The sequence below is a fragment of the Trematomus bernacchii genome, unplaced genomic scaffold, assembly GCF_902827165.1.
Source record: "Trematomus bernacchii unplaced genomic scaffold, fTreBer1.1, whole genome shotgun sequence".
Taxonomy (NCBI): domain Eukaryota; kingdom Metazoa; phylum Chordata; class Actinopteri; order Perciformes; family Nototheniidae; genus Trematomus; species Trematomus bernacchii.
In genome coordinates, this window is record NW_022987705.1 from 13,043,077 (window position 1) to 13,064,231 (window position 21,155).

At 40.3% G+C, this 21,155-nt stretch overlaps 1 protein-coding gene across 1 annotated transcript in view; it reads right to left on the reverse strand.

The window, feature by feature from the left end:
• Window positions 1-12,862: 12,862 nt before the first annotated feature.
• LOC117490370 (polypeptide N-acetylgalactosaminyltransferase 10-like) overlaps window positions 12,863-21,155 on the reverse strand; it is a 71,770-nt gene continuing 63,477 nt past the window's right edge. Inside the window, exons 10-12 of the mRNA XM_034140088.1 lie at window positions 20,670-20,786; window positions 17,816-17,965; window positions 12,863-16,321 (exon numbers count right to left, since the gene is read on the reverse strand). Of these exons, the coding sequence (XP_033995979.1) occupies window positions 16,157-16,321; window positions 17,816-17,965; window positions 20,670-20,786 (432 nt within the window). The 3' untranslated portion in view covers window positions 12,863-16,156. The remainder of the gene's footprint in view (window positions 16,322-17,815; window positions 17,966-20,669; window positions 20,787-21,155) is intronic.

Sequence of the window (21,155 nt, forward strand, 5' to 3'; positions counted from 1 at the left end):
ACATGAAGAATTCATTTGCAAAAATTGATTGAAGCCAATCTTAAAATGATTAAACAAACGCCTGCACACAAAAACGTAACTTGGAGAAATAAATATATACGGATATGTTATTGAAAACCACCTCGAATATGTTGTCTTAATGTTATGACATGTATTCTCATAAATGATGCGGTATGCAGAAGGACAGAATTACGTCTAAACTGAGGCCGTTTTGCATTTCTATTGGTTGTATAGATACGAGCATGGTTTTATATACTATCATGTTTAATCATGTTTAATGCCGTTTGCTAAGACTTGATATGGAAACTAAGAACACCATATATTTGGTAGATTTGGCAGGTGATATTACACAACACATTTGTTTTATTTCATTTAAGTGTTGGATAGAGTTGCTGCGGGGGGGTTGAGATGCACAGGCTGCAGTGGAGACGCTGCACACAGCTGATTGACAGCTGATTGACAGCTGGAACACAAACCACCAAATAAAAAAATAAACATTAATTGACTCCACTCCGCAGGGATCCCCCGATATGTGTATTTTGTCATTAACTTTTTTCGGACCACTTATTTATTTATTTTGGTGACGATCCGACCTTCATGCTGCTACTCTGGTTCAAACTGCATCCACCAAACAATGTGATTGGTCTCCACCTCCCCAAAAGAACCAAAATCTGACACGGTGTGAAATGTCTTTTTTAGCTGTTCTGTCGTCATTTCCTGCGATCTTCTTCATGCAGTCAGTCAAAATGAATATTAATACGGGGCGTTTCTTTGACTAGTTATAGGCAAATATGGGCGTTACGTGAAGCCCGCAAAAGCTGCGCCGCATAATGCCGGAATAATTTTGTGCGTATTTATTTGCTTTGTCCTACGTAAGCCACCTTCCCACGTGAATCCTATGCAAAGCTTTATAAATGAGGCCCCTGGTCTTTTTGAAGTGTCAATGGTGTAGGATGTAACATCTAACCCCAAAGGCTTGTCTTTTAAAAAGGTTGTCAACACCTATTTTAAATTCAGCTTATATTGTTTACATAGTTTTATTACTTATATTTTGACCTTTTAGAAATTGTTGTCAAAGCTCAGTAAATCCAGACTACGTGTCTCGAGTTAATCTTTTGCTACAAAGGTTGAACTTGGAAAAAAGTATTGATTCGGTTCAAAGACATCGTTGTGGGACCAATCAGCAAGTGGCTGGATGATAATGTGACCTTGGATCTTTCAAAACACCAATGAAGCATGATTCTGCAAATTCCCAACTTGTTTTCTCCTCAGATTTGTTAGAAAGTTTTGTGGAGCGTTTACGTTTTATTTGCTACCCTTTCCTAAAAGCCATTGCATTGAAGATACAAATGAGAAGCAAAACATGCTAGCAGCAAAGTTAGACTTTCAATTACATGTTGATGTTTCGAAGACCCAAACTGTGAAGTATCTGTTTTTATAATCCCAATTGTGTATGTGTTTAACAATTATATTTTTCTTTTCATTTTTCTTTCTTGCTCATTTGGAGAGACAGACATATTATCATCATCCCAACGTTTTTCTGGCAAACTGTTGCCAATTTACTCCGCAAGCAGACACAGAGCAACATTAGCATTCATTTGGAGTCGTGTTTCTTGCTACCTTGCAAATGTAAGCCCAATATTAACCCTCGTTCTAGCTCTCTGTTGCTCTCCGCAAACTCCTGAGGGAAATATGTGGCTCTATAGCTGCTTAATGCTCCGCTACGTTCACCAGCTAATTGCTAAGTTTGTCTGTCTGATGTGTAGTGCCGGGTAGGTTGCATGAAGTCAATTTATCACAGGGTTCGCTGAAAACTGCTGTGTGCTGCCATGGAAACGGGGGTTGATGAGAGAAAAGATATATAGCCAAAACACTGCTGTGAACAGAAAAACCAACACTAAAATAAGAAAAATACGGTGCATTACAGTTCATTAATAATTCTCACTGGGTTCATCACTAGGAGCAACACACATCACCTAACATGGTCATTTACCACATTGTTAATGAAAACAATGATTAGTTCAGCTTTAACCAAATGCCTCACGAGCACTCAGAGAAGGTACGAGGCTATTAAAACCCCTCTGCATATGGAACATTAACATATTAGTGGGAGCATGTGTTGCAAAAACGTTATGAAAAGGCATCAAACACAATATGTGTTATGGGGATGCGGACACATGTCAGCAGTTTTGAGGAAAGCAGATCACAATAAAGCAAACCAAAGGCAAACTGCTGTGTGGACTTTACTATTCAGCATCATCATTCTCCATTTGTTTCTGATTCGTATGAGCCGAAGAGAAGTAGAACCCAGGCAAGAACACCATGATTGGCTCGAGATAAAACAATATCAAAGTTTCTCCTTTCTCCCGACCTGATGTTGTGCCTCTATTTCATCTCTGCAGCCGCTTTTCCTAATGATGAATCGATGAGGAAAGGGATAACTTGGCTTGAGCCTGTTGGCGTTTTGAATTTCATGGGTCTGTCTGTCTGTCTGTCTGTCTATCTGTCTGTGGAGCTTGTTAGTTTGTTTTGAAGGGAGGTTTGGTGGTTCATGTGTAATCTCTCAGACTGGGGTTGTATTCTCCTTCACTGACCTAAGACCAAGATAGCAAGGCTGTGGAGCAGAGGGCAGATTCTGAGATAGCAGAAGAGAAAGGGAGAGGCCATGAGAAACAAACACACTATAATTCATTCATTCTTCCTTATCCATCGTGTTTTGCTGCAGTGATTACAAATAGCTGATATGTTGATAGTTGGACATGACACAAAACGTTTCCTCTTGTGTGGTGTAGTCTGTCAAACTGTTGACCTTTCGATAACTTTGCTATGAACACATGGATTTGTGTGTGTTTCCAATCAACATAACTTGTTGTCACAAAGGACACAAAATCACTACCACGCTAACACAACCAACAGATTCATTTATAAATAAGCTTGTTGTAGGGTCGTTCAGGTGGAGGAGTCCTCAGGTATTAATTGGGATGTCCTTGTTCACTACAGCGTCACCATAAACAACGCCCTTTACTTCTGGTGCGCGCAGTTTTATCACCTGTCACTGGACTTCCCTCCACATAAATCCCTTCAAACCTGGGATTTAGTTTCTCATTGAAATGATTTCGTCCATCTCTTCCATTCATCTCTTTTATTATAGTTTTCTATGCATTATTTTCGGTCTTGTATTTGTTTTTCCAGATATAACATTTAATGTAAGTTATAATTATAATCATAACAATAATAATAATTGATGGATTAATTTCCTTATGGTATTTGAGCTTGTTTCAGATCAACTTTTGTATTGGATGTTGTTATTTAATTTGTCCTACAGAAGAGAGACACAAATCACTAAAATATGTATTAGATATGCTACCCGTATTTGTATATATCCTAAATGTTTGACGTTCTGTGGGTCTACCACACATGCATCAAAAACCACAAGTAAGAACTGTAAGTTATTATTTTATAATCAAAACATTATTATTGAATTTGTAAGTATATTTCACACACTTTAAAGTTTTTATTGAGTATTATCTCCTCATTCCTTTAACCCTTGTAAGGTGTTCATATTTTTGTTACTCAGCCAGTGTTCGTGGGTCTGGTGGACCCGCTGCCTTTTTGGGCTTCAATTCAACACAATCAACGTCTTTTTGTTGTAACTAGCTGATGCTCAATCTCATCCTCTTCTTCAAAGTCACTGTCAGACTCAGAATTCTCAGAAATGTGATCCTCACATTCTGAAGCCTCTTCCTCTTCCTCGACACCATCATCAAATGGTTCTCTCTCTTCCAAAATCATTTGCAAGGCCCTCTGAGCAGAGAATCTTTTGGCCATCTTGATCAGTTGTGATAAGGACCCAAACTGGCGAAGCTTTATTTATTGTGTCTTGCCCAAAATGTGCAGCTTGGATAGAGTGTGAAATAAATAAAGATTGGTTCCCGCAAAACATTCTCACACACACACACACACACACACACACACACACACACACACACACACACACACACACACACACACACACACACACACACACACACACACACACACACACACACACACACTTTTGTTAGCCCCGGGTCCAGGACCCAAACACCCTGTATGTAATGTAAATGTGTAGGGGCGGGGGGGGGGGGGGGGGTACAGTGGGTGGTCATTGAAAATGTGTTCTGATAAATGTTCTTCACAGAAAATGAGCCAAGGCCATTGAGTGTGAGTTTGAAAAAATAATTTGTCATATCATTTTTCTTTAGCTAAATAATGAAAACGGGTCCCACAGACCCGAATACCATACAAGGGTTCAGAGATTTAATATATTTTACTCTTAATGAAGCACTTTAAACATTTAATGACTCTGATCCTCCTTTAATGGTAAGATCAGCTGCAAGTGAGCAGAGGCTGTGAAGGTGGGGGCGGGGCCTTTATACGCGAGTAGTGAAAACACTTCTGCGTAGTCTGCTCTCGTGTATCCTCCCTTTCGTCTCCTCTGGAAGCCTCCTTCCTCAACCCTCCTCGACACCTCTGTGTGCATTTCAGCAATTGGGACGTCCTTCAACATGGCGTGTCTTGATCGATTTCCGGGTCAAGTCCCGGTGGAGGGGGAGAGAGGAGTCAAGGAGGGACATTGAGATGAACCTTCAGACTGCCATCGATCTGTGTTCGAAAGGCTGTGGAAGAACTGATTCCACAGATTGCGAACCAGCCGACAACCAAAAATTAACCCAATAACAGGTAACTTAGTGGAAATGAGGTGCATTGAGTGGAGTAATAATCAGAGTGCCCTGAGTGTGCAGTTCCTTACCTCTCTTAAGACCTCAAGAAAGGGGCTTGTCACAAGCTGATTGGCCGAGAGGTGAGGTGCACCCAGCTGCTCTCAATTCCTAATTATGAGCCAACAGGGGATCTGAATAACCTCCAATCAACTCAGGAGAATTGTGACTTGCAAAATGAATGTGAAAAAACACTACTAGTACCAAAGGGCAGCTACAATGCAAATCACTGTTATATTTAAATTTAAATACTACAAGGTTATGTTCTTAGCAAATTGCAAACCAAGACTGAACATAGAGTCGGCTTACAGCTGAGGCCAAACTTTTAGGTAATAATTTTCACTTGAAGTCTTGTCTACACAGTAAGGAACAGATAATAAGGAACACAGCTATCTAAATAAAATGCAGCTATAGATTAAATGTGTTCTATTGGGGATTTCATCTTCTAGATTGTTACTTAAAATCAATTCAGGGAATGATTAACTACGGTTAGAGACCTTTCCTGCAATCCTTCCACTTCACCACCTGCAACATTATGTCTCTCCATTTAGTCCATCATGATGGCAGAAAAGCCAAGAATAGTCTTGGTAAAAGTACGTTTCCCCACACAGCTCTGGAGTTGAATCTGTCAAACCCGCCCTGCCCTCTAAAAATATGACATGCTGTCATTGAAACATCTTTCCATTTTGCGGCGTAATTGCAGGGAGCTGTTGGCTGCGAGAGAGGGAGGGAGGGAGAAGGTATTAGTGAATTATGAGAGACAATTGGATTGCCTTTTCCTTTTTACAATAGTGCTGAGCCCAATAAAGGAACTTAATGGATATTTTCAGTGGAACGCTGTGCTAATGTAATAGCCTGATCCGTATCCCAGTAACAGCTCATGAGTCTAAGGGAATGCTGATTATTTGCTAATTAACTGGAAATAAATATGAATTGGAAAACCATTATGCAGAAAAATAACCTGCTGATAACATCACTTGTGAGCTAGTGAGCTCACACTGAGAAATGTAAAACCAGGGTTTCAACAATAATACAATAAATAAAAAAGCTGAAAAAATACGGTTTAATTTTACTGCTAAACTGTTCTCAGTGATTGTGTAATTATGTAAAAGCTCCAATAACATCTAGGCTATAAGGTTTTTCAAAGTGCACAAGTTGAGCATTATGTGAAATCCCAGGAGACAGAGAGAAGTGGGCTAACTGGCAAAAGCAGCATCACATGAGCCTCCAAATAGATCACAGAAACCTAAAAGCTACTGCTGAGTTACCGTGTTGCAGCGGCAAATGATTAGGCGATTAACGTTTGGGGAAAGTGTGTTTTGCACCATCACTCACATAAGCAATTCAAGTAATATAAAACCTACAACAAGAAGCGACAAGGGGAGATAATTAGAAAGCTCTGGGCAGCAGACATCCACTCCAAAGTTATTTAGAAAAGACGATTGCAGCTGGAATGAGCTGCCTCTCTGTCCAGCTGATGCTCTGTCCTCTCCGCTGTGGATGGGTCGCTCATCACAAACATTATTAAAGATCTCCTATCAGGCTATTTTTAGGCATATTATATGGGTATCAGATATATAAGAATATATAAAAAACATATATATGATGTGTCTTGCTCAAAATACCAAACAGATCATGCATTTTCGACATCCCTCATATCCCTCTATTTCAGCCCTGTTAGAGAATGGCTGATTCTCTGCTGGCCCCGCCCCCTTTTGAGCATGTAGGCACACTGTGAGTTCTGTGACGAGCTGTCTGTCTGCTCTGCTCAGATGCAGCTAAATGCTGCCGTGATTAAACGCCATATCATGTTCCAAACCACTTCAAGGATTCTTTCTGAAACAGTATGGAGCTCAAATGCTTATTTTCTTGCGGGTTTAACCCTTATGTTGTGTTCGGGTCTCCCGTGACCCGTTTCAAGTTATAATTATAAAATAACTACGCTCTAGTTTTTTTTATCGGAACAAGGCTTCTTGATATCCTCCACAACAGCTATATAAACACTACAAAACAGATTTTGACCATTTTTGCCAAGTCTGAAGGTCTCTAAAAAAAAAGTGTATAATTTGGTGTTCGGGTCTGGGACAGCCTGTCCTCCTACAAAAGACGACCATATAGGCCTATTGTTCAAGCCCTTATTACGACCCAGAGACACGTTTTAAAGTGTATGTTGTTTCTTACACGACCACTAGAGGTGCTCTAGTGGTCGTGTAAGAAACAACATGCTTGATTGCAAAAGCTCCGGAGGGACGTTTATTCACAAATAACCCTCTCTGGAAAATCCTAAATTGTGGAATAGTTTGGCCATTAAAATGCTTTTTGATTCGATTTCTAGCGAGAAGTGTATATTGTACTCTTAGAATCCACGTCCAGTCGATGTGTAGGATCAATAGTTTGATAGATATTACATGGGGCAGCTTCCATGTAAAGTTAGCGTGGGTGAAAACAGTTTTTCCGGTCTCGAAGTTTTCATAATAAAACCGGAAGTATTCTCCTCACTGTCAAATGATTACACAGTGATATCTGCATTACTCATCCACTAAAAAACATCAGTTTATCCTTGTTAATTACACAATATTGATTGGTTTAAATTGTGTACAATGCTTTTGTGTTTTTAACCTTGATTCGGAGAAACAAATAGTTTTTTCGGAGTTTAGACATTACAGAGTTTCCGAAGACACTACACTACCCAAAATCCTCAGCTATTGTTTGGGACTACAACATCCGCTTTGCTTTACAAACCCCGTGATTAGTCCTCAAGCTCTGTGATTGGATGTTGGAGTGGCAGTGCGACAAGATTACGCCGAGCGTCAAACAGCTCTTTGAAATGGAATGTAACCACGGCAGACTATTGAAAAAAATCTGCAAAGTAACTAAAATAAATGTAGTGGAGTAAAAATACGAGGTTAACCTCTGAATTGTAGTGGAGTAGAACAAAGTATAATAAATTGCATGTTGTACATGCTGCTGTAACAAAAACATTTCCCAACTTGGGATCAATAAAGTATATCTTATCTTATCTTAAAGTGGACCTATCATGCTATATTTAAATGATATATTGTAGGGCCATACCTATATAAGGTATATTTATACGTTTCTGTTTTCAAAATAGCAAACAGATCATGCATTTTAGCCATGCCTCATTTCGCTCTATGTGCTGTTTGCTGTCTACGGGTCTGATTCTGCTGACCACGCCCCCCTGCAGGAGAGGGGAGACGTGCTCTGATCAGCTGCTGGGCTGTCAGAAGAGGGGGAGAAAAAGAGATCTCCGTCCTCCGTGTTTTATTATATAGAGTCGTTATTCATTTGTTTTAAAGCTCAATAAATAACAAAGAAGACCTTTGACCGGCACTTTTCTAATTTTGTCCGGAAGATTTCAACTTTAACGGACATCTTGACCGGCGAAAGAAACTGAAACTGAAACTCTGCCGCACGGTCCCCTCGTTCCTTGGAAGAGGCGGAGAGGTGGGTGTTTGTCATCTGCTGGTGGACTAACCGGAGAGAATTACAGTGCTTGCCTCGACGGGGAGGGATTGCATTGCAGCAGGAGCAAACTCTTGCCTCGGGGAGGGAGAAAAAAAGCCACAGCGGAGAATAAACAGAAGGGTAACCATAGTAACTATGGGCGGGAAGTCTTCTTCGCTGCTTTTGTGGCAGACTACAGCGCCACTTACAGGCCTGGCATATGTACTACAGCGTCTCCAGTGCTTTCGAACGGCAATGGCCGTGGCTGTCTCCTCCTGATTGGTGGAGTTGGCCCAATAGCCGTAGCGCCACCGTCCTGACGTCAGGACAGTGTTCAAATCTGGATCAGTTTTTATCAGATCCGTTGCAGCCCCTTTTTTAGAGATTTGGGTATGGAGGAAAATAGAGAGGGTTGTGTTTTCTGACACTTGGTGAGTTCCCTGGAACACCGGGGACACATATTCATGTATAAAAGACGTACAAAAGTGCATTTTAAATCTTCCGGACAAAATTAGAAAAGTGCCGGTCAAAGGTCTTCTTTGTTATTTATTGAGCTTTAAAACAAATGAATAACGACTCTATATAATAAAACACGGAGGACGGAGATCTCTTTTTCTCCCCCTCTTCTGACAGCCCAGCAGCTGATCAGAGCACGTCTCCCCTCTCCTGCAGGGGGGCGTGGTCAGCAGAATCAGACCCGTAGACAGCAAACAGCACATAGAGCGAAATGAGGCATGGCTAAAATGCATGATCTGTTTGGTATTTTGAAAACAGAAACGTATAAATATACCTTATATACAGTAGGTATGGCCCTACAATATATAATTTAAATATAGCATGATAGGTCCACTTTAAAGTATTCTTTAATGTATAAATAAAGCCTTATTAGTTTGGCTGTTTTGCACATCCTCCTATAATATCTTTGGACGTCCTGCACTAGCTGTTTTATTGTAGAGATCACTACAGTATCTTCTTGATATTTTTCTATTCTATATTTCTATCATTGACCTTCTACTTTCCCCCTATTTTGTATGTACTCTTAATATTTAAATGTTTTCATCAAATATAACATATTCAATAAAAAAATTCAATAACGTGCTTTAACCACTAGGCCAGGGGTGGCCAACCAGTCAGAGGTTAAGAGCCAACATTTATACTATGTTACTGCAAAGAGCCACATCAAACACACAGTCACAGATGCGCGTGCACCCCCCCTCCTTCTCTCTTTTGTTCTCAGCCTTTTTCTGTGCTCCTTCACTTTCTTCCTCCCCTCTCTCTCTCACACAGATAAAATGAAAATCTAAAACTTTACACACACACACACACACACACACACACACACACACACACACACACACACACACACACACACACACACACACACACACACCACACACACACACACACACACACACACACACACACACACACACACACCACACACACACACACACACACACACACACACACACACACACACACACACACACACACACACCACACATTTTCGATTGGCACAGTTTTCCAGAACTCAAGGGTCCCTTCCCTCAGAACAGGTTTCAGTCGGTCATCCTCTGAAAGTTCAATCATCTCCAACTCTGCCACCGCCTCGTCCTTGACTAGCGGGGCTTTCAAACAGTCCGTCTCAGCACTCGACGGCGCTTTGCTAACATGGCAACATAAAGATATTTGCCGTTTGTAATAGCTTTGGCTCGGTCTGAACTCTTTGCGAGTGTTGGAGGCTTAAATGCTAGTGGGAGTTGGGTTTGCACTTCAGTCATTTTTCTTTTGGTACCGGTGATATTCACGTTCGGGTGATGCCTTTTCAAATGAGTGTGCAAGTTTGATGTATTGCCTGCCGCGTAACCAATTTTAGTTGAACAATGCAGACAAAAAGCTTTGGTTCGGTCCACCTGTCTTTGTCCGTCATCCTTGTACGTAACTGCGAAACCAAAATGTTCCCAAACCGGAGACTTCAATGATGCTGGAGGATTTTCGAGCTCACCTTTATCTGCGTTCGCCATTTCCTCAAATTACTGACTACATTTGAACGCATCCCTGTGACCAGCTCTCATAGTATGCCTCTCGTCCAATGAAATGACTTGGTCGCTCTATGACGCGTTGAACCCAATGGGAGCAAATTACACTGAACGCTGCGACGCAGCACCTGAGATTACTTCCAAAAAGTTGTTCACGTTCTCAATTGTTTACGTTTAACGTTATATTCGTTCGGTACACTTCGGTACACACGTGTACCGAACCGAAGGGCCCATACTGAATATTTTCGGTATGAATACATATATCGTTAGACCCCTACTGGACGTGGATTCTAAAAGTACAATATACACTTCTCGCTAGAAATCTAATCAAAAAGCATTTTAATGGCCAAACTATTCTACAAATTAGGATTTTCCAGAGAGGGTTATTTGTGAATATACGACCCTCCGGAGCGTTTGCAATTGCCGCAAATTGTTGTTTCTTACACGACCACTAGAGATGCTAAACTTTAAAACGTGACTATTATAATAATAAGCTGCTGAACAATCGACCTATTTGGTCGTATGAGTTGGAGGACTTGTTGCTTAATTTTGCTCTCAAAGTGCACCAGATTGATGCATTTAACTTCAATATTAAAAAAAAAAATCTTCCCGGGGGAGCATGCCCCAGGACCCCCCTAGAGGATGTTAGGTCCACCCCCCACTTATAATTTTTTTTACTTTACCCCTGCTTACACCTTATGGGAAAATTAGCACCCCCAAAAGAAAATCTCTGGCGCCGCCACTGTGGGCTAAGCCCCTAATGTTTCCAGGTCCAGGAAACGCCCTGGCGATGCTTGCTAATTTAAACAAAGACCATATTACGTCCAAAAGACGTCGGGCATTGTTTCTGATAGCAACGTTTCTGATAGGGCCGTGGGTGTAAAGCTAGCCCACATTTCCGATATTACGTCATATCGGACGTAAATCTGGATCAGCTCCGTTGTAGCCCCGTTTTTAGAGATGTGGGTACGGAGGAAAAGAGAGAGGGTTGTATTATCTGACACTTTGGGAGTTCCCTGACACACCGGGGACACATATTTATGTATAAAAGACATCAAAAAGTGAATTTCGCATGATAGGACATCTTTAAAGCTACATTAGCACACAAAATACATGCATTTAGATTTTTTTTTTTTAGACTAAATTGACCTCAACACAGGTTTCAAATACTTTTACCTTGAGGCACACTAAAGTATGTCTGAATCAAGGAACAGTGGTTGACTTTTCAATTGCAGCCATGCAGTACACCTGTCAATCAATGCAGAGAGATGTTGAAACCGTTACAGCCCTTTAAAATACAGTTTTAGTTGTCTTCCAGAAGTTAAAGTTATTCTTATACATTGAGTTTTGGATACGTTTGGAAAGCAACCCACAGCAGGGAACCCGCACAAGCTTGTTTGGGTGTGAAAGAGCTTAGTTAGTTCTGACTCTTCTGGCATGTATTCATCACCGCATTCGTCAAGTTTGTATTTCATTTATCACCAGACACGTTTTCATCCAAATATAGAAACCTTTTATTTTACAATTTCAGCAAAAATATCATACAATTCCAGTTTAATTGTACAGTTTGTTAAATACCTAAATACACTTTTACAGTTGCAATGTCAGTAGAAAAAAATATTGGATATTTTTTATGAGATACAAAATGTACACTTTCCTACACATGAAAATCCACACATGTACACAACATGGTGTAAATGGCCGACCATGGCCACTGACATTAAAAACCTATGCCCTTTTAAAACAATATGAACTCTCGTCTTAAAGTTCACCACTTAAATAAAAAAGTGGCAGGACATTTACCCTTACCTTACTCAACAAACTGTGGAAAAGTATTGAATACAAAAGGAAATATTTTTGACAACTTGAACTGGATTTTTCCGCTGTAATTTGTTTTTATAGAGGAATAGCTTGTACACAGTGATAAAAAGATGTAATACTTTACCACAGTGAATGAAATCTATAACAAGTCAATGTAATGTGTCATTAAGACTCAACCTATTGTTTTTATTGATGTACTAAAAACATACTTTACAAACATACATGTGCAATGGAAAGGTTAAATATACTCGAATGAGCAAAAGAAAAACAACACAAAAAAGAAAAAACACTTACTCAAAGGGATACAGTTAGCAACACTTTGGGCAATATGTTCAATTGTCCAATTTCCCAGAGAGATCATTTAAAGTGGACCTATCATGCTATATTTGAATAATATAGTGTAGGACCATACCTATATAAGGCATATATATACTTTTTTTTTTTCAAAATACCAAACAGATCATGCATTTTAGCCATGCCTCATTTTGCTCAATTTGACATTTTTTAGCTCTGTGTTTGTAAGGGCAGATAAGGGCAGAACAGCACCATCTACAGGCCTGGCATATGTACTACAGCGTCTCCAGCGCTTTCGAACGGCAATGGCCGTGGCTGTCTCCTCCTGATTGGTGGAGTTGGCCCAATAGCCGTAGCGCCACTGTCCTGACGTCAGGACAGTGTTCAAATCTGGATCAGTTTTTATCAGATCCGTTGCAGCCCCTTTTTTAGAGATTTGGGTATGGAGGAAAATAGAGAGGGTTGTGTTTTCTGACACTTGGTGAGTTCCCTGGAACACCGGGGACACATATTCATGTATAAAAGACGTACAAAAGTGCATTTTGCATGATAGGTCCCCTTTAAGTCAATTTCTGTGGTAAAATGTAAAACAATTGTTTATTTTTTAAAGCTCAAATGAATGGTTACACTAATTGGGACACAACAACAAAAACAGCTAAAAACCCAGCTAAAAAGAGGCTCAATTGCTCAGTTAAGTTTCTCTCAATATAATTGGCAAAGTTTCTTATTTCTGGAAAAGGTACTGAAGAACTAGCAGGGATTTCAAATCACTACCTAGAACATCATCATCTTCTTTGTATGGTATGTTTAAGAATCCACCTTTTTATCTAATGTTTAACCGAAAGGAATCAAGTTATTTTGTAAAACAAAGGAGACACTTCTAAGATATAAGGTACTTTAGTAGTACAATACAAATACAGTGTATCATTACAGCCCACAATGTTGCTACGTGTATTCAGCCCTCAACACAAGTGTGTGCTCAAGTACAGTGTTTGTATTAAACAGTCACAACAGTCCTTCACAATAAAGTCCTATGATTGAACAGCCCTGATTGCACTACTGATCCGAACAGGACTTTGACACATCACCCAGAAAACAGTGTTTTAAAACCTTCAAAGAAAAACAGTAGGAAACATGAAATAAATCAGGCTGTAAAAGGTCAGGTGGGTTTTCGCTTCTGTCCTGTTTGGTCCTGTAGTGAAATCCTGGCTACATCAGAGACTCAGTGGTCTGCAGCAGCAACTCCCACTCCCCTCTTAACAATCTGACAATGTACAAGTTGTCCAGGCATGTAGCGAGAAGGTCAGGGGAAAAAGGACACAGGAACCCTGAACTAAATTTAAATCGCCATGGTCTTCTATCAGGTGTGCAAAGGCAGGATCTTTTTCTCAGAGAAAGACAGTTTGCCATATTGAATAAAAGGATTAGTGTTGGATTTTCAACAAAGATAATGTTATAAGTTGTCAATTGTTGGCCAAATCACAATTGAAGACATACATGATGCATGGGCTGCCAAGTCTACAATTAGTCTTTAAAATATATGCATTTACTATTTATATATACTTGTCTATAGTAAATATTGTATTATGTTATCTTAAAAGTGTTCTAACCTGAACAGATGCCTGTCATTTTAGCAAACAATTCTGTCCGAGTTAGCCTAATTTGTGACTTAAAAGTACCTTTTCTAAGGTATGTGGAGTATAGGACCTGTTGTTTTGGACTGTTGACATCTTATCAAGCACAATACCTGATAATGACGCATACTGTACATTGTTCTTTTTCACAAAACCAGATTAGAGAATGGGTGCAGGCGACAGACCAGGAAATGCCAGGAAATCACGTTGAGCAGGAAACTAATCAGCTAAATCATTTAAATGATAACATAACATTTAATTAAAACAGAAAGAAAAACAATAGGGTAAAAACAATGTAGTAAACAACAATTCCCTTTCCCATAAAAGTACTTTGGATTGAACAGGTGGGAAAACAACAAAACAGCATCGTGTAGTGATTAAACGGGTCTTCTTAGGGCTAATAGTTTCAAGGCAGGAGGAAAATGTGGTGGGAAACTAAGTCTCTTTAGCTCTATTCACAGCCAGAAGTTACATGTGTGTTCATTGAGAGAGCCATATAAGGCTCACAAAGCCAGAGGCACCCTCAATGTCCAGCACCAGATAACCAGAGATTCAGGAGAAGTTTTTTGATGTAAAGATTCTTAGATTTCAAGAAAAGTCATATCCTGAATAGATTGAATTGTTTCCTATGCTGATGTAGACATCTTTGGCCCACACACACACGTACACACACACTTTTTCAGAAAATACACACACCTATCTAATCCTCTTCCAACAAGGCACGAAGATTTCATTCAAGTTTATCATTACACAAGTGCTTAATGCATTTTAAACCCCCCATTCGTCTCAATCCCAGAGCTACCTCAGCGAGCCTATCCAGAGTGATTCTCCTATTCGTCTCCCTGAACGCTAAAGTGATGTGTCAGCTCGGCAGCCAGCCAATCGTGCGGCCCTGCTGTGAATCAGCTGGCCTGACAGTCACAGAGCCAGTCATCCAGCCAGGCAGGCGTCCATTTGCAGTCCCACCCGCTGCTTTTGCGCCGCGCCGCGACCCTGCGCTCGGCAGAATGTGACGGGGTCGTTCCGGCGACTGATCAGCATGAGTCGTGCGGGGGAGCAGCAAAGGGCGAACAGGAAGCAGGGGGGGGGGGGACTCTAAGAGGTGTGACAGCATCCACTACCACCCCCCTCACAACAAACAAACCCTTAGCCAGCAAGAGTTGGCTTGAACAAACCCCCGGGATTGGATAGTGCTCGCATCCGAGGAATAAAAGAAGAAGTGGCACAGTGACAAACCCGCGGACGAGTCATCAATAAATACTCCAGCAAAGTTCAGAACAGAGGAAAAAAAAGGCATAAGGGGCATTAAAGAGATCGCTGTTCTACTTTCTTTTTCTATTTCCACCTGCTACATTCAGAGCAGCTCGGGCCCCACAGTGGCCACAGAGAGTTGGTGGGGGGGAGGGGAGCAGGGGACACGAGGGGAGGATGAAGGAGGGAACAGAAGGTGGATGAGGGTTGTAAAAGAGAATCAATTCACCAGGTGATTTTCAGAGTGGTTCTGCCTGGCTTCACCCAGGTGTCAGGATGACTTTGGCTCAGCTGGAGCAGCCACCTCCCCCCCCCCCAGGGAGGTTGTCAGAGCTGGAGAGACATAAGGGGATTTGAGAGGGAAGAATGGAAAAGGTGCAGTCATGCAGGCAGATAGAGACGGACGTGCAGGCGGAGGCGGACCAGAAGAGACAGAAGGAGAAAGAGATGGAGTCAGCGGATAAAGGTGGATAGACAGGGAAAATTGAGAATACAAAACTGTGCAAGGGAACATAAAGGCAACGGATAAAGGCAGAGAACATTTTAAAACAAAAGGGAATGAAGAAAAGGGAGGAAAGATAACCAATCACCAGCCAAATCAGGAAGTGAGACATACCAACCGCCACAGCAACACCGTGACAGAGCAAATACATCTCACACTAAATCACTTTTAAACACACATCCATCTATCAAAGCTCAACTCAGTCTTCCCTCTGACTGATGTGTTTAAACAACTTCCCTCACGGTGTCCCATCATGCCTCAGTCTGAGTGACCCTAAGAGAAACAGCTGCCACCTTCAGGAACCAAATGAATGTAAAACCCCATTTCCCAGCAGCAGCAGCAGCAGATCCACGTCTGTGTGCGTCAGGAGTTCGTGGATGCTGCAGGGCCTCAGTTGCCGCCCCGGTTGAATTGTTCCAACACGGTGGAGTTGGTCTTCTCAAAAATCCACTGCTGCGTGGGGGCGGAGGGGTCGCACGTGTTCATGAAGATTCGCCGCTCGTTGGGGCTGCAGTCGATACAACTGTTACTGACCGTGTGATACAGACTCGTATCCTGGAGGAAGGTTGGAGAAACACAAAAGATTGTCTAAATAACAAAATTAGGATTTCTTTCATTGTAACATTTTCACCTTGAAGTCCATTTTTCTTTAAGCATGAAATTAATTATGTTGAAACTTGCGCTGGTGATGACACTTTAACCTTTCAAATCTGTAATTAATTCATCATTAATACACTAAACCAGTGGTTCTCAACTGGTCAGGCCTCGGGACCCACTTTTTCCTTTGTCAATGAATCGCGACCCGAAATTTTGAACCACTCAAATCTATTCAACAAAAGATTGTGCTGTAATATATACGCTTTTCAGCATACAATATTAATTAAAGTGAAGTAACCTACAGTGCATATATCCCTTATATCCCTTCACAGAACTAAAGTATGCTTTTAAAAAAGGTTTAATGAGATGATGGAATCAAAGCTGAACTGTATAACATATAAAGGCACACATGCTCAGGGGGGTTTGGGGGGATTCTCCCCCAGGAGATTTTTAGAAATACTAACATATAAACTACACATTCTGGTACACTCTGAGAAGAAAATAAATAAATCTATTACTACCCGACATATTAATAATATTTTATGCCATTGTTTGTTTTTCACTTTGTTCTGACAGCTGAACTTGCTGCTCCACACAGAGAGAAGAGCAAAGAGGAGATAGTCTGTGTGAATTACTTTACATTGTGGGTAGGGTAGATAGCTCCCATTGTTCTGTGACCTGTCAATCATCGGCAACAATCTTGATTCTGATTGGCCAGAAGACTCGAAAAAACATCAGCAAAGATGTTTTATTGAGAAGATGATCACTACGTGACAGAAGTTTTCAAAACCGTTTATGGTCTCCGGTACTTCCAGTCCAAGCCTACTGCATGCACAGCGTTAGAAAATCGGGCCTTCAAAATAAAAGTTTGACCTTTTTCCACAAAAAAAGAAAAGGTATGTTTTTTCAAGTCTTCTAAAAAAAAATGTATTTCACACATCTGCGACCCACTCGAAACGGGTCAGCGACCCACTTTTGGGTCGCAACCCAACAGTTGAGAACCACTGCACTAAACTGTACTAATTAGCAGGCATAGACTTAAATATTTGTACATGTATTATAAAAAATGTTTCACTGATTTGTCTTTTTCTCTCTGTTTACTGCTGAAGACTGTTTATGATAAAACCTTAAATCCTAGAGCTTTTTTTTATTTTTATAAATACAATTGTGGCCTGATATATGGCATGTTTCTGTTTTAACCGAGCTGAAATGCATAACAACAGCATAATGAGGTCCTTAGAATATCCATCAGCTGCAGGGCAGTTTCTGTTTGAATGCAAAACTTTACTGAATGATTAAGTGACCTCAAAAGTCATTTATTTCAAGGCAGTTATGTTATAAACTTTGTTGTTTCGTGAAAAAAAAGGAAGGGGGAACAAAAGAGCAGAGCGGCTGATATAAATAGAGATAATGCGTTTACAGTTTCTGTGTTCACACTCTGCTGTGCCGTACCTTTCTGTAGCGCCACAGCTGGTTGCCCTTCATGCCGTGACAGTCGTACAGGGTGACGGGGCTGTTGTGTGAAACGGCATCGAAACAGACTTTCTTCGTGTGCATGGGGTCGCCCACCCGGATGTCCTCTCTCCATCCGAATGTGAACACCTGCAGGCAAAAGTAAACACATCCTTTACTCAAGTAGAAGTACAGATACACGTGTTTAAAAATAAACTGGTAGAAGTACTAACTAAACTTCTTTACTCAAGTAAAAGTAAAGAAGTATGGGCTTCGAAATGTACTTAAGTAAAAAGTACCCATAACTACCAGCTGTTTTAAAGAGTAACTGACCTCCCTTTATATTAATAGAACAATAATGTCATTGTTAGCTAATGAATGTTTCCATGCTGAACAACGGCAACATTACAAAGTTTTCATTGGTCGCTCTTCTTTAGAGAAGACCAGGAAATGATGGATACACGGATCGTGTTCAAATCAATAGGCACGCAATGACTCTAAATAATAATGATCACGCCACCAAACACACATACAAATTAAAGTAACAAACCTGTTTGGGAAATGTAAGAAGTAAAAGTACAGGTATTTGTGTTAAAAATGTAAGAAGTAAAAGTAAAAATTCGGCAGAAAAATAAGAAGTGGAGTAAAGTACTGATACCAGAAAAATGTACTTAAGTACAGTAACAAAGTATTTGTATTTGTACTCCACTACTTCCCACCTCTGCCTGCAGGAAACAAATCCCAGTTGTAATGCAACATTCTTTCATGTCAAAACATTCACATACTAAAGCAAATGGGGAAAAACCTCGGGATGGCTGATAAATGACAAGATGCATTAACCATGAAAGTCTCTTTGATACAATCCAGTTGGAGAGGAAGAAGCTATGCTCTTAAAAAATGTACTTTTGTTTAACTTGATAAAGCCACAAAGCAGCTAAATATATTCTGTTCTGTGTGTTCCGGGTAAAAGTGCTGTGCCGCCATTAGGGCACATTATTGTATTAACATAAAAATAAATAATACAGCATGGGAATATACACTCTGTGCCTTGGACTTTCTTTGTGAATCTTCATGAACTGTATCTCCTATAAGGGCTCGGGTTTTCACTACTGCACTTAGTCTTACATAGTTGAAGCTCTATTCATTGCTTTACTTTGAAGACAAATGTTCACAGATATCTGACTTTCTTAATGTTGATGTGACCTTTACACTCATCATTCTTCTCTGGTTACGGTCTGGTTACTGTGTTAGTCATAATGGCTATCATTGATTGTCCCTTTAAAAGTAACTGTTGATGTGTCACTCTGACATTTCATCTGAGGCGTGTGTTGCCTCTTTGGATAATAACTGATCCAATGTATCAGACTTAATGACTAAAGCTGTTCATTGTGACTTGTGTAGGTTGTTAGTGTGACTGTATTTAGATGAAACATGGTTAAGGATCCACTTTGACAATTGAATATTGCATATACATTGCAATTATTGCATACTATAAAGAGTCTAATCAGAGATAAACTGATCAAAACTAAAAGTTTACAACTGTGTACACAAGCCTTTCAAAGCATTTTATGAAGTGTATAACTTAACATGTACAGACTGTTATACGGTTAAGAGCTAACAAGTGGACCTTATGTTCAGATTTTAGTGACAAATTAACTTTAATGCTTAACTATTAAGTTCAAATAGTGGAGAAATCTTAAAAATACTTTGGCTGAAATCAAAACAACATCTATATTTGCATGTTGACATCTGTCTGGAAGAAGGTGGTAAAACATGAAATATACTTTAAACATAGCTGCAAAAGAATGTGAATTATAGTCTTGATAGAAAACAATAAGCGCACTTTGTTATCTAACCATAACCATATTTGACCAAACTAAATTAGAATCTCTACAGCCTGTAAACTGGAGCAGCGTTGGCCACTTGGACATCACTAAGACTTCCTGAATGAGTCCTTCGTCTCCTCACAGAAAATCCCTGACAAGCACAGCTGTCGGAGCGCCTCCTGTGAAAGCAGTGAATCAATATCTCATTGATGCTGAATACCGATTGCAACGATGAGATGATGAAACTACAGTGCATCTTCAGATTAGAGCAATTAAAGTGTCAGAGGCACAGCGTTTCAGCTGGGGAAACAAAAGGAGACATTCAATCCATTCATTTGATATTAGGATCTTGGTTTAAAGATCTTCGGTGTGACGTGTGAGAGCGAACACACTCCTTTGGAATAATGCAATGATAATGAAGCAGCACAAAGTAGTGTGTGCATGCCGTTTATATGTCCTTGTAAGTTCATATGACATGTGAGTGTGTAGAAAGAAGAAGACATGTATTTACTAAGGAGACAAGCTATCAACAAAGATGCATCTTCACTATCATTTCAAATAAAGCCTAAAGACCTAGAAGAAGGGTATTTATTTTATTAACTTATATATTTTTCCACCAGGCTGTCAGGAGGCTGAACTCCCTCCCTCCCCCTCTCCCCCCTGCCCCCACTGGACTTTAACACCCCCACACACTCAGACACTGAAATCCAAATCCAGCACCAGACACTTTTTTACGCTGCTATGGACAATCTTGCACTAATGTACATTCCCAAAGATATTGAAGTGACTGTTATTTTGTATATATTTATTGTTGTGTTTTTATTTTTCTTAATATGTGCACATGTATAAATGTGTCTGTTGATTGTGTTTATATAGGTCATAGGATATACATATTTTATACATATTTGTATACATATTTTTATTCTTATATTCGGGATTGTGGGAAACGGTATTTCGATCTCTCTGTCTGTACGCACAAACTGAAAGATTGACAATAAAGTTGACTTTGACTTTTTCGTTTTGCTCACCTGTCCATGGCTCCAGCTGACGTCGCCCCGCCCCTTCACGCAGCTCTCCAGGCGGATGGGACTCCCGGATACAACGTGTTTACTCTCCAGACACATGCCACTTCCCACGTTACGCACCTACAATCAAACACACACATCAGCAAAGTCTTACACAAGTAAACAAACCCGTCAACCCGACACGATCATCATTTATACGACAGGAGTTTTAAGTCTGTGACAGCAACTGGAGCTTTTTCCTATAAAACCATCACACAGGCACTAAATTGTTGAGGCAGATTCAAGTTTTTCGAATTAGACCCTTAGTTTGGTATATTTCGGGAGGCAATTAAATGCAAATGAGTTTCTGATTCACATTGAGTAAATGTGCTCTCCTCTCTGAGTGCTGTCAGAGCAGATTTCAGCCTGCTGCGACAGACAGATAGGATTATTACAGCCAAATGGCCACCATTTTCTTGACAGCCTCTTGAGTTATTTTAGAAGAAGCTG